Source organism: Callithrix jacchus, chromosome 11 (genome assembly GCF_049354715.1).
Source record: "Callithrix jacchus isolate 240 chromosome 11, calJac240_pri, whole genome shotgun sequence".
NCBI lineage: Eukaryota > Metazoa > Chordata > Mammalia > Primates > Cebidae > Callithrix > Callithrix jacchus.
The window spans coordinates 8886810-8901941 of NC_133512.1; the positions used below are offsets into that span (position 1 = coordinate 8886810).

At 39.0% G+C, this 15132-nt stretch overlaps 1 protein-coding gene across 11 annotated transcripts in view; it reads left to right on the forward strand.

The window, feature by feature from the left end:
- SUGCT (succinyl-CoA:glutarate-CoA transferase) overlaps window positions 1–15132 on the forward strand; it is a 723305-nt gene that overhangs the window by 449724 nt on the left and 258449 nt on the right. For 2 of the 11 annotated variants that reach the window (XM_078342252.1, XM_078342253.1), the window contains one exon: window positions 1–15132. This exon is cut by the window's right edge and continues 18982 nt beyond it. The exons of the other annotated variants lie outside the window; for them this stretch is intronic. In XM_078342252.1, coding sequence (XP_078198378.1) covers window positions 1–111 — 111 coding nt within the window. In that variant the 3' untranslated portion in view covers window positions 112–15132. 11 annotated transcript variants of the gene reach the window in all.

The window sequence follows — 15132 nt, forward strand, 5'->3', positions numbered from 1 at the left end:
GAAACTTCCCCCAAACAAACAAATAAGAGCAAAAATTTCCAACAACAGAAGAATAAAAGCCGGAGTTCCTATCCACTTATTTGTCGTGTGTGTGTGAGAATCCCAATGTAGACTCAAGCTGGATTTCTGTGCATCTAAGAAAGTTACTCAACTCAATTCTTCCATTAGCCCAATCAAAGAAGTTGTGGTGAAAACCCTTTCACCAGAATCCCACACATCATTGTCGTTAGATGAATGGGTTACCAGGGCTGACTGATAACACATCGTTTGCAGAATGTCATCTGAGGTATTCATTTTGTTAATGTTACCAGGTTTATGAGAGAACCTCTGTACATCTGCTTCATCTCCAGGGCTTTTACATCAGTTTGCGGTATAAAGCTGTAACAAGTCCTGTTCATTTTTCTTTCATGAGAGACATGGAGACTTGGTACTTAACTTCCTAATTGATTTGAAAATTTGAGGCTCAGATACTTTTGGGAAGTAGAAATCATGAAAACCAGAGTAAATCACTTTCTTCCCCCCTCCCTTGGTCAAGGGGACATATAAATTCAGAATTTCTGAAGAATCAAGGTAGAGTTTTTTTTTTTAAATAAGCCTTGTGAATTGGATTCAAATTCATTTAATATAAAGAGAGTAGATATGTCTGAGGCATGAGGATGATGCTCAGAATTGTCTAGTTAGAGACAATTCTGTTTTGTTTTGTTTTTAAGCTATCTTTGATATGGGGGCAGGGGGCAGCTAAGTACTTTTTAAGGTACTTATGTTCAATACTGTGTTCCAGTATTTTGTGGTCAAAACATGAAATGTGCCACTGTCATTCTAATACAGCTACATAAATGGAATACTATAAGTATCAAGCCAGTTCTAGAAAGAAAGAAAGGAGAAAGGAATATTTTTTAAGTCCCACATTAATATGCAATTACGGCTATGGGAGTAGACAAAGAACATTCCTTCAGTTCATCTATGTGCAAGACCCTTTGAATAGCCAGATGTATTAGTAACAAATAGCCTAATATTTGATATTTGGATGTCTTAGAAAATAGCTTCCAGGGTAGATTACGTAAGGTGGGAATCTGTAGAGTTTGACATCAGGGTGTATAATCTAAAAACTCCTTGTTATCCTACTTTTATCTTTTGTCTTGTGTTGACCTGAAAGCTCCTGGCTCATTTGATTGGCAAAGGCAGAGATCTGGACCATCAGGAACATATGTCCTTGCCACAAATCTTTGAGGTCCTAATGTAATGGGTTTCTGAGTGATAAAATAGTACTGCTTAGAAACGTTTTCTGAAGGTTTTGAGTCTGTTGTGGAAACAGTTACATGAACCACGAAATGCCCTGGCTTTATGCTGTGGTTCGTTACCATGAAATTCCATGATGTGGAGTATCACAGGAACCTTACAGTTCTTCCTCTAATATTTGACAACAGCAGTTCTGCAGCAGAAAGCTCAAACCTCTAAGAAAGCTTGCGCAACCTGTGGCCTGCAGGCTGTATGCAGCCTAGATGGCTTTGAATACAGCCCAACACCAATTTGTAATTTTTTTAAACATGAGGAAAATTTTTTAAAGCTCATCAGCTATCATTAGTGTTAGTTTATTTCATGTGTGATCCGAGAACACTTCTTCTTCAAATGTGGCCCAGGGAATCCAAAAGATTTGACATCCTTTTTCTAAGGTCTAACCCTTCAAATAAGTTCTAACCCTTCAAATGGCCAAATTCGAAGTGTATCTAAAAATCCAGGATTGCCCTTTGCCTGAAAGTTCTCATTTTAAAGCACTCAACATTTTGACTTAGAAATAGTTTCTTTAGCCTTTTATAGACATACTCTTTCAGTTTTTACTGTGGAGACCTCTTCATAAACAATACTTAGAATTTTAAACCTGGTTTCACTTTAAGTAATCTCAGCCCAACTCTGCGGAGTGAAATAGATTTCTTTCCTCTCTCAATTTTGTCTGCTGTAATATGGGATCAGATTATAGGTCTGCCCTCAAACCATGGTTCTATCCTTATTCAAGCCATGGGAAAAACAAACTAACCAACCCCCAAACCTGAGTTACCGAAACAGTAGAAAGTCTTAGTGCCCTCATGAAAACCGACTAAACTGTTTTCTTCCCTTCTGGGATCTTCTCTCTTTGTGTCATCCATTCTAATCGTTTCTAGGTGTACTATCTCTCCCTTCCAGGAAGATTAGCAGTCCCATCCTAGACATCATTCATGGTAGTGGCAGCATTCTCCAACAGGATGGCACTCTTAGGATATTCCCACTTGCTTCTAGAAATGGTAGAAATTTCCCAGACATTCTTGGGTGGCTGCTTTTCAGAACTGCAATCGTGATGGGATGTTGGAGCAAGGAGCTGGCGTCATAATTTTGAGCATAAATAGGACTGAAGAGAACAGAACTCTCATGTGAACTTCTAGGGAACTTAACTTCTAGGAGGAAATAAATATATTCTTCATTTATGGTTATTCTCTAGTTTGGTGTTTATGTGTTTTTAAGAATATCCAGCCTCTATTTTTCAAAGAAATGCAGCCTAAGAGTATAGAAAATATGTTGATTTAAATTTGGTTTTCCTATGTTCAGATTCCATATTTACGCTTGCACAATTGGATATTAGAGACTAAAAGGGTTTAGATACATAGGAATGTATATTACAAATGCATAATGATAACAAAATGCTTTCATTGGTATTCTTGTGTGTCCAAGATTATCTAAAAGAAAACATAAAAAACAAGTGATTTCCTCTACTTGATTTGAAGTAGTCTGCGAATTTCTAAAGACAAAGATTGCATTTTATTGATCTCAGAGTTCCCAAAATAGTCTAGTACAATGGATTAAATATAATAGCTGTTCCATAAATATTTTTGTTTAATTAAGTTCCTGTATAATGAATAATACTTTTATGATTGGAAAGTAAGATAGCAAGTCAAATCATTTGAGATTTTATTCTGCATTTAGATGGTTCTCAGTCTTGTGGTCTGCATGAATGGTAGCCCTTAGGGTGTTCCAGGCATGAGGAACTGCCCGGGTTTAGGGTGTAAGTCAAGTGGACTAGAAATGATAGAAATTCCCCTTCTTATTCGGTATGTCCTGCTTTTCAAAAATAAGTTAATGATCTTGCCATGCCCTATCATAAGTAGTAAGCATGAAATTTAATTTGACATTTCATGTTTGATATGCATAAGCTTGCCCCGCTATTTTCTATTTCTAGAATGATCTTCCCAACATGCAAATCTGCTCATGTCATTTCCCTGTTTAAAATTCCTCAGTGGTTTCTCGTGAGTTTAAGATATAGATCATACCATTAGCGCTACTTACAGTGAGTTACATCAACCTTCATCTTTCATTATCCCCAGTCCTCTCTTTGTTCTTCAGCCCATCCTGAGGTGGTCACCGTTTTTCAGTAACCATGTTCTCTCCTGCTTCTAGACCTTTGCATAAGAGTGGGGGAGGTTCCTCAGTGTGGGGTAAAATTCTGGGCAGGCTTCTCATTTCTCTGCTTGAGGCATATTTTGAAGGAAGAGAAAAGTATTTTATGACTTCTTTCTGAGTGTTTGCCAAGGCCCCTCCTATCTCCTCCCTCTTAACAGGCTTCATGGTTAACGACCAGAAAAGCCATCTCCCTGCAAGGCCTGTGATGGTTCCCTTGCTAGAAGTGTGGGAACTTACAGGTTTCCTTGAATGTTACATGAATCTGCTTGGTTTACTTTATATTTACAATTTTCTTCTAGATCTCTAGCCCTTCCTCTTACATTGATCAACGGAAGCATCTGTTTTTAGAATGTGAGAGGATGTCATGTTTTCTCTCCTGTTCTACGAGCTCATTAACTATAAGTAATGTACTTAGGTGAAAGATTTTACCCCGTTTAGCCTTTTAATAGGCTGGTGATCTTAAGGTTACACTTCCGATGCCTACAATACCTAAACCAAATCAGTAAGAGTAGAAAGTCATTTTCATTAAGTTTGGGGACAGGGGCCTACTGAAAACCTCCACCTTGATCTTCCCTTATTCACTTACAGAAAGAAAGAATTAGAATGTAGGCTACAGAGAGTTTAGGATGATTTCTGCCTATGTAAACCCAAGTAGGAGTGAGTTAAAACTTCCTTTTCCAAGAAATCATCACCCTTCTAAGTGAAGAGCCTCACCTTTGCCCTCTCCCTATTTGCTCCCAAACTGGTGTGCCTGAGAGCTGGAGGTTCACTAACACCTCATTGTGAGTGGGAAGAACAGAACAGAATGCCAGGGAGCAGGCAAGGACAGGAGGTCAGCACACTGACCCGGATTCAAAGGCTTGGGTTTGTTGAACAACTTCACCCAGTCCCACCCGCCAGCTTTGTTGGGCGGCGTTGCACGGTATTGGGGGCTGTGCGCCCTCTGCTGGGCAGAGCCTCACACAGATCCGCCTCTCAGCGCCTGGCCTAATGAATTTCGAGCTTTTGCTAACACAGGGGCAGATTTTCCTCTGGGATGATGCTCTGCCAGTGTCAGACGACGGACATGGAAATATAGCCTTGAGTTATTTTGGGAAACTTTAAGTCAAAGAAACAAATGATAACTTACTTTACGCTCTACTCCAGTCAACTTTAGAGCCACCAATTTCCTTTCATTGTGGACGTTGCTTTATATTTGCTCTGATGACATTCAATTCAGTGGCACAATACACCAAAGTCTACGACTTGTGTTCACAGACACAAATGGAACCACACAAAGAATTGCCTAGTAACTCACACTTTCCACTCAACATATTCTGTGGTTTTTTTGGAGAATACAAGATTTGGCATATTTGTGTCATTTTCCTTATGATTAACATACCTCTTTCTAAAATCAAAGCTTTAAAATCTATTAGGATTTCATTCATTCATTCACTTATTTTTCAGTCACTGAACAGACATGAACGGGCACCCACTATGTACCTGGCACTGTATAGGATTGTATATCACAGTTAGAAATGGAGGAGAAAAGAGAATGCCTACAATCTTGAGAAACTCCATCCAGAGGAGAACTAATAAAAGCGCACTAATAAAGGAAGTTATTAATTGTGAGGGAAACACAGAGATGAGAGTAACAACACGACGGAGGGGCAGGAGTTAGGATCTGCTTTGTAGGCTGGCGAGGTAAATATTGAAAGATATTTGTATGTTTGCCAGTAAGACAAGGTTAGGCATGGCAGATAGTAGATGATGAAAGAAATGGTGTGTGTGTATCTCACAGGGTCTTTTGAGAGGCTGGCATCCAAGAAGTGGAGCCTGGTGAGAGGTGGGATGGAGTGGTAGGTTATAGCTGGTTCGTGCAATGCCTAGCATGCTGAGCAGATGGTATCCTATCCAGTCGGAGAAGGCAAATCATTGAAGGACTGTCACCAGGAGAGTGTGAAGACTGCTTTTCATTTTAGAAACATCTCTCAAGAAGGTAGTGGATGGGTAGAGGGTAGAGGAATATCAAAAACAGCAACAGGAAGCTGTTTACCTTTTGTTGGAGCTGAAAAAAACAAGAAGGGCAAAGAGAGTGGGGCTCCTGGAAAAATGATTAACTGGAAGACTTTCAAAGAGGCAGAAAGTTGATTGAAGTTGGAGGATGAGTAAGGAGGAGGCATCAAGGAAGACTGGAAGTGGGGATGACACTGATTCCAGGAGAAGCTGAAAAAGGTTTGGTGCTGTAGTCATGAGTTTCACTTTCGGCATATGGAAACTGAAGTGACCATGTGTGAGGGTACCCACTACGCAGATGGAAATAGGGTCTTCAGCTCAGAGAGAAAAAATGCAAAAGGGTGAGATTTGGGATCCCAGGGCATTCAGGAAGCGTCTTTGTGTGGAAGAGAGGGAGGGCGATAGAGACAAACGGAACCTTGCCTTGTTTCCTGCTTCCCTTCTACTTTGGAGATTAAGGTGACAGTTTCATTAACTGCTTTGACCACATTAAACATTATTGAGAATGTGGATTTGGGTAACATTTTGTCTTAATAAGAAACCTACTGAAAAGTAAGTTTTTCAAAAAAATGTTTTACTCTTACATGATCAAGTTTTTATCATGGAACCTGTCAGCGTTAACATCTAGGAGTTAATGTCAACCAGCGTAAGCTTTTAAAAAGCCACATTAAATCAGAAATGACTTAAAAATAAACTCTAGATGAACTTGATCTATTTAAGTTAAAGGATTAAGTTATATACATGATGGAACATCAAAGATGGAGTTCTTTTTGGGTGGGCCTTGGAAAGGGAAAATGCAGAAAGATCTAATTTGTTTTGCTTTTGAAGAAGAATCATCATTTTTATGTGTGTATGTGTACGTATATGTATTCGTATGCATAACTTGATGGGAAAATGCTTGGCATTCTAGCCTTTTAATGAGGGGGGAAGAATTTAGAGATCATGTTGTAAAATTGTTTTCCAGGTAAGGAATCTGTACAATAAATTTGAGAAACACTGAAGGCTGTATTTTATGCTTTTTCTGGAGATTCGTATTTTTTTTTTTTTTTTTGAGACAGGGTCTCATGTTGTCAGCCAGGCTGGAGTACAGTGATGCAATTATAGCTCACTGCAGCCTCATCCTTCTAGGCTCAAGTTATCCTCTCACCTCAGCCTCCCAAGTAGCTGGAACTACAGGCATGCACCACCACACTCAGCTAATTTTTAAAGTTTTTGTAGAGACAGGGTCTCATTGTGTTGCCCAGGCTGGTCTCAAATTCCTGGGCTTAAGTGCTTCTCTCACCTAGGCCTCCCCAGTGCTGAGATTACAGGTGTGAGCCATATACCTGGCTGAGACTTATAATTCACACGGTCACATTAAAGACTTGGAGAAGTTCTGCAGGGACCTAGCCTTTCCTAGTCTTCTCTGATGGCCAACCCAATATTTCCCAGAGTTTGGATGATGTTACTTTAAAAGTTTCCTTTATAATTAAGTAGAGCAATGTGAATGTTCAAGCTTTAGCCACAAAGCTCAGTTCAATTAGTGAATATTTGTTGAGCTCTTTTATTATAGTTACCACGTTAGATCCCCAAATCACAAAGATTATTAATAAAACAATAATAATGACAATAATAATAGTAGCAAAGACTTGTTGAGTGCATACTAGGTGCCAGGAAATTTGCCAAGTATTTTGCATACACCATCTCATTTAATCCTCGGAACCCTGGGAGAAAAGTATTCATTTTAGAGATGAGGAAATTGAGGCCCAGAAAAGTGAAGTGCTTTTCCTAAGGTCATAGACCTAGTGCATTACAGAATGGGTTGTAGGTGTGTTTCCACCTGATCCTGCTGCTCACATTCTTAACTTCCATAGCCCTGTCTATGAAGAATTTATGGCCTAAATAATGTCTATGAATATTTCCAGGATGGGCTTTCAGATTTTGACTTGAGGATCTTCAACCCCTGAGTTCTATTATTAGTTTCTAATGTTCTGTATTACCCTGAAATGTCTTCCTAATTTAGAACTAAGGTAGCCCCCTTTTTCTCTGAATCTGAAGCTCTTTGTATCAAATGGCCTTTTGTTGGGATGTAGTGTCTCGCTTCTTTCACGTTATGCAATGCAGCATACATGAAGTAGATCAGGACATAGCTAATTTACAGCTTTCCTACATGGTTCCTGAATGTTCCTTTTTCAATTTTTTAAGTGGGAAAAATGAACACTATGTTTCGAATCTTCCTTATACACTCTAGGCAATACTTAAACATTTAACTCTTAGCAATTTGTTTTTAATGGAATAGGGTTTTCCTTTTGGGTCATTTTCATAGGGTAACTTTGGTTGTCCAAACATACTCTGAAATACATTGGGGATTATGGTTTCAACACATATAAGCCTAAGGCCAAAGTATGAGTAACACATGATATTTTGTTACATTTCATGAACAAACCACTGTTTTGTGGTATAATACAAAACATAGCTAAGTAGTTTAGATTACTATCAGGCATTACAAGGTTAGGTTTCCAATTTATGGTATTACTCAAAGCTCATTAGAAGTATATTCTCTAGCTCTAGGGAATGCAGCCTAGAAAATAGTGGTTTCCCTTGTGAAAATGGTACGTTTTTAGTCCATTTTATTTTATTTTTAGTTTATCTCAATTATGTCCTTTTGTACATTAGTACAATAGTTGAATTCACAAATAAACTTACAAAGTCTGTTTTACCAATGAGCCAGAAATGGTAAAAAGAAAAGAAGGAAAACACATTGTTGTTATTTATTAACTTAAACTCTGTCTTCAGAATGTCACAGACACTGTCAATGAAACCAATATTTCAAATTACACTTTTCAGAGCAAACCAACTGTGATTGGTAGAAAAGCTCTGACACTGCAATGCCAGTTTGTCTTTCTGATATTTTTTGGTTTCCTCATTTAGAGAATGGGCCTCGTTTCCTGTACTCTGCTATGTGAATGTTCTTTCGAAGTATGCTAGAAATAACGTGAACTTCGCAATTACATGTAAATGGGCTCCTATTCTTTTGCTGTATCTGTGATCTCGAGGACGTTATTTAACCTCTTTGAGCCCTAGTTTCCTTCTCTGCTAATGGTAGAGTCTACATGATCAGATTATTGTGTAGATGAAATTAGGTTCCTGTAAGTACCAGAGACTGGGATGGATGCAGGGGAGCTTCTCACTGCATGGGAAGTTCTTTGTATTCTTCCTTACAATAGAAATATTATCATCACTTTATTCTTTCACACGCTGTTTCTTAACTTTTGTTTATTTATCAGTACTTCAAAATTGCACTGAAAACTCTGAAAACATAACAACAAAACAACAAATGTGTGTTGTGACTATACATGTAATACCTGAAGAATTGGGCCGAACGATCCAGCGTACATTTACTGACCTTTTGCTTTGCGTAACACATTGGAATAACAAATGAGAGCTGATTTCTTTCTGAATTCTTGATAAAGCCACATTTCAAAAGGCTAAGTATTTTTGTTTTTTAATTTTTTTAAAGCCAAATCAGAATGCATTATAAGACATTACTTTAAAAGTTTCCTTTATAATTAAATAGAGCAATATACAAATGTTCAAGCTATTAGCCACAAAGGTCAGTTCAATTAGTTAACATTTGTGGAGCTCTTGGTCTTATAGGTACCATGTTAGGTTCCCAAATCACAAAGCTTATTCACAAAATAATAATAATAACAATTATTTCTTTTCTTTTAAAATGGAAACACAGACCATATTTTAAAAACTGAAGTATTGTCTTGTCTGCAGGCTACCCCCTTCCTTCTGGAGTGGTTTGGGGCTAAGGGAAAAGGGCAGCAGCTGTTGCTCCGGAAGAGACCTGTGAAGGAAAACCTTCATGCGGCATCCATGAGTCTTAAGTAGACGCACATTAACTGAAATATTTATATATGTAATTTTTAAGTGATCATTTAAATCTGGGTCTCTATCTGCAGTCCCTTTAACTTAATTCTCACAGACCTTTTCTCTTCTTGTTTTGACCACCAGGAAGCTTAAAACAGAATCTGTGGTCCAATTATATTAACTTTGTGATATAGTTTAATAGAAAACAGCATTTCTGAGGTGTCCTTTCCACAGCCTGAGGGAGGCGGCGGCAGGAGGGCGCTTCCTCGGGTAAGAGCAGTTTCCAGAGGCACAAACCCTCACGGACTTACTCGATGAAAGAGGAGAGAATGCTCAAGGTAGTGTTTAACTGCCACATTTTAAAAAGTGAATTCTGATCAGCCTTTTGGCTCAGCTATTTGGCAACAGTCTTTTAAAAAATCTCTTATTCAGGGCTTGGAGAAGAAGCCATTTAATATTTGTTGGGGTGCCACCCAATGTCTGAAGGAACCCAGATTTAAGTCGCTGTCACCAACAAAGGGCTTTCCTTTGACTTCGTGCAGGGCGCTCAGTCAGAGGGCAGGAGGTACCCTCCAAGAAGAGCAAACCCCTCTTCCTCCCCCCGGCCAGGCAGTCCTGCACTCTGAGTCACCCATCAGCCAGAAACTCATTTTTTTTAAGAAAAAAATTATTATTAAAATTATCATAAACCATTATTATTAAATTGTTATTTTTCTTGGTCCTGATATTTGTGGTTTGTCACATATTTTGTTGTCTATTAGTGAGTCATAAAATTTGTTGAGTAGGGAAGAGCATTAATATAAAAATAAATCAGGAAACAATTCTAGGAAAACCTTTTACTAGAAGAGAGCTTGTTCTCAAATGAGTCAGACGTTAGACTTGTAGCGGGTGATTGGTTCAGCTTATACCTCATCTGCTCCCCCTTGGAAACTGCATGATTTTGACAAAGCCAAAATTGAGTGTTTGGAAATGGGGTGTTCTGAGGAGAAACCAGCAAATCCTAGTGATTCTGGACTGCACTTGGGATCCCAGTGCTGGTTTGAACAATAATCCTGATTTTTAGCAGCTTACTATGTGTGGTTCCACTTTGGGCCGAGGGGATTTAGTTGTGTTTAAAACTTTGAATTCCATCATGAACTTCGGTCCTGCCTCATATCAGTTTAAGATTAATTATGGTAATTCTCAAAGCAACTGAATGTGTGTCAGAATTTCCATCTGGATCAACACTCCTCCTCTGATCCAGAACCCATGTCTGGGGAGGCTGGGTGAGGAAGTGGAATTAGGGGAAAGACATGCATTTTAGGCATTTCCCCCGACTGTGCTTGCTTCTGACACCAGGTCTTGCCTGCCCACTGTTGACAGTCCCTTCTTGTACATTCGCTGTACATTTTCTGGCACCCTCATACAGTTTTTTAGTCAGGGTGCATCAGATTTAGTAATACGTCTCCAGAATAACCATATGCTGTGAGGTGCATTTCATTTTCCAACACTGAAAATGAAAGTGCTATTATGCTATGAATCTGTAAACAATCAGTCATTACATGTATAAAGTAAAATGAATTAGTGTAATTTATTAGCAAATACAATTTTCTTTAAAGTACTATTTGTATTTCCAGTCTGTATCATAATGGTTAGTATTTATGACTCATTTAAAACAATGCCATAGGACATTTTCCATTTTATATTATTAATGGTGGGGCATGATTGAAAGAGGAACAAACATACTGAGTGTCCTTTCACAAACTTTGTGAAATAGGGTTACTGGATCTTCATGTGGAGCATTGCTTTTATTTTAATTCAAATGTGGTCTCTACACCATGTGCCCATGTCTTCTCTTGGGGCAGTAATTCTCCCACAAGATGCACTGAGTTAGTAAGATTGCATGGTGTAGTAGTAGTGGTAACAATAGTACTCCTAATAATAGCTAACTCTTTTTGGGTATCTGCCAAGCTTTCTTCTGAGTACACTACATATATTAGCTCATTTAAAACTCTTTAACGTGTAAGTCAAAAGTTCTTATTATCTCCATTTTATAGTCCTATTAAGGCAGGCATTTTTATTATCCTCATTTTATAGGTAAAGAAACTGAGACACAGACAGGTTAAAGAAGTTACCCAGGGTCACACAACCATTGAATAGAACAGCTGATACGTGAACCAGGGTCACACAACCATTGAATAGAACAGCTGATACGTGAACCAGGGTCACACAACCATTGAATAGAACAGCTGATACGATCTGCGCAGCTTGTATGAAGAGCTGCTGCTGTAACCACTGTCACAGAGCTGCCTTCTAGTCATTTTTTATTGTTAATATTTTATAAATTTATGTCTCATTAAAGTACTGTTAAAAACCTTGATTCCCCCTCCTTTTTTTATGACACATCACTGATTAGTAATAACATTCTTAAATTACAATAATGATCGTAATAATGTGTTAGGAAGTTTTTGTGTATGTTCACGATGTCTCTGGTGGTTAGCATTTATGGATAGGCCATCGTTCAAACGTCTTTATATGGTTTAAACCCTTCAATCCTACTATTATTTAGGTAATATTAGATAACAGTATCTTCTTCATAGGTTGTTGTGAGAATTAATTATGTTAATCTATGCAAAGTGCTCTTGAATGTGTGGCGAATAATAAGTGCTCTGGAATGCTGATCATTATGATCCGTATGTTACAGCTGGGGAGGCTGAGACTTTAGTGAGGTTGAATACTTGCTCGCAGGCCCTTACCCGCTTAGAGACAGAGCAAAGCTTGGAACTCAGACGCTTGCCTTCTAGGACATACACTCAGCCACCACATAAGCAAGAAATATCAGGACCTTGTCTTTATTTATTTTGGCAAACTAAAGGTTTTGTTTGGTTTACAAGAAGCAGCATGGTATCAAGATTGAGAGGACAGGATCTGGAGTCAGCTTGCCTATACTGGGAAAGCATCACCCTCCCTTGATAGTTATGCAACCTTGGGGAAATTCACCTAAACTCTCTGTGGCTTGTTTTTCTCATCTGTATAATGGGAATAATTACAGCTTGTATCTCACACAGTAGTTATGAAGATCAAATGAGAAAAGCCTAAAAAACTTAGTTTAGTGTCTGGCATATGGTAACATTCAAATAAGATTAGTTAACATAATTATTAGAATTGTATTTGCATTTCTTAAGTATCTTTTGAATTTCAAAGTCACCGATTAAATCTTTGGAGCCAGGCCAGGCGCAGTGGCTCATGCCTATAATCCCAGCACTTGGGGAGGCTGAGGCTGGTGGATCACTGGATGTCAGGAGTTCAAGAACAACCTAGCCAACATGGTGAAACCCCATCTCTACTAAAAATACAAAAATTAGCCGGGTGTGGTGGCGTGTGTCTGAAATCCCAGCTACTCTGGAGGCCGAGGCAGGAAAATCGCTTGAACTTGGGAGGCGGAGGTTGCAGTGAGCCAACATCCCACCACTGCACTACAGCCTGGGCAAGGAAGCGAGACTCTGCCGAAAAAAAAAAAAAAATCCTTGGAGCCAAATTCAGTGATACTCTTATAAGCTATGCCAGACTCCCCCGACAGTCTTTATGTGTGAAGCCTTTTACTTTGAAAGACTATAGGCTATCAGCAGGGTTTTGGGGGGGCAGTTACCATGAGGCTGCTTTCACAGCTGGAGTAGCTAAAAGGGGCACTGGGTGAAGATGCCCTAATGATTCGCATGGCCACATTTATTTTGGGCACTTAGAAACTGCGTTTAGACAGCTTATTCTCTGATTGTGTGGGGAGTTAGACCTTACTTAGCTCCATCCTGACTTTGTTTTTCACAACTGGGATAGATGAAAAAGAGAGAGAGAGAGAGAGAGAGAGAGAGAGAGAGAGAGAGAGAGAGAGCGCAAGAGCATAGGCAGAGGCTTCTTGACATTATGTTTTCCTCATCAGGATTCTTCTAATCTGGAAAGATGAGCTGAATGGTGTAATCTTGCAACAGCTGACACACACATTTGCTCTTCCTTCCCAGTCTTATCCTGCACCCAATTTCTTTTTTAGATGGAGTTTCATTCTTGTTGCCCGGGCTGGAGTGCAATGGCACCATCTCAGCTCACTGCAACCTCCACCTCCCTGCCTTAGCCTCCCGAGTAGGTGGGATTACAGGCTGCTGCCACCACGCCAGGCTAATTTTGTATTTTTAGTAGAGACAAGGTTTCTCCATGTTGGCCAGGCTGGTCTTGAACTCCTGACCTCAGGTGATCCGCCCACCTTGGCCTCCCAAAGTGCTGGGATTATAGGCATGAGCCACCATGCCTGGCCCGCACCCAGTATTTCTAACTACATAGTAGTGCTTGTGATGAGGTTTATTGGATTTTATTAATTTTCAAGTTGTTTCTGTCATGTATTGAATGTCATATCTGTGCTAATTCTTGTAGTTTTTAGTCTCCACTCTGAAAGCCTACCATTTCATTCAGGGAATTACTTTGAGGTAGGGTAAAAGATCAGCCAAAAATCATAAACAACCCCAAGGTTGGTTTTTGTTTTTGTTGTTATTTAAAAACTCACCTTATTATCCAATTGACTTTGAGGACTGTTTCTTAATTTTTCTTGCTTTCTCTAAATTTTTTTGAGTCCTGCATTCAAAGAGGTCACTTTCCACGTGTCTATAGTCAACTTCCCTGGTCCGTTTCATGTAAGGCAAGTCAGAGGATGTTAATACATGCTCTGCTAAAGACACATACTGCTTTATGTTAGTTTGGGAACCACCAGCACGTACAATGTAAGCAGCCTTCTTATCTGCTGGGCTTTGAGAACCCTTTACTAACCCAGTGTAGGTGTCTGTCCCCAAGAGGAGATAATCATACACTGTGTTTGTTTATCATGGCGTCTTTATTTCTTGCACCATCTCACAAACTCAGTGTCAGAGGACCACGCTTGGGAAAGTTAGTTTATGTGGTAGTCGTTGCTGTAGATGGAAATAGGGAAAGTTATGCCAGCTTAACAGTAGTTGTGCTGTTATTTTTCAAAATGATTAAATGAGGCCATATCACAGTTTATTAAAAACAAACACAAAATTCTTGAAATCAGAACTTAGTAGAGTGTTTTTTTTCCCATGTTGAAAATAAAGAGGAAAATGATAAAGGTGGGTGCAGTGGCTCACGCCTATAATCCCAGCACTTTGGGAGGCCAAGGCCAAGGTGGGCGGATCGCCTGAGGTCAGGAGTTTGAGACCAGCCTGGCTAACATGGTAAAACCCCATCTCTATTAAAAAAAAAACAAAACAAAAATTAGCCAGGCATGGTAGCAGTTACCGTTAATCCCAGATACTCGGGAGGCTGAGGCAAAAGAATTGCATGAACCCAGGAGGCAGAGGTTACAGTAAGCCAAAATCATGCCATTGCACTCTAGCCTAGACAACAAGAGCAAGACTCCCTTTTAAAAATGACAAAAATTTAAAAAGAATTTATTTACAAACTGCTAATTCTATATGGAATGTTGAATTCACCGCAAATTTAATCTAATAACATACATATTCTATCTATAGTCAGATTGATGCCCAGGGAACTACAAGCTCCTCGGTTTTCAAAGACTTTTTTTTTTTTTTTTTTTAAACAAATGTCACAGTACAACATATATAGATTAATCAGCACATTTTTTTAACACAGATTTTAACTAAAGTGTTTTCTGGACATTTCCAGCTACCCAGAAAACCATTTTCTTAGAACCTCTCAATCCCAGTAAACAAAATTATTTATTGTGGTGATATGTTAGTTTGTGCCTTTTAGTTCTTAAGTGAGAAAATATTTAGTTTTTGCTATTAAGATAGGAACCCAGGAAGATCCTGAACAGAAAGTCAGAAGGCCTTTGTGACCTTGTTAAATTCAGAT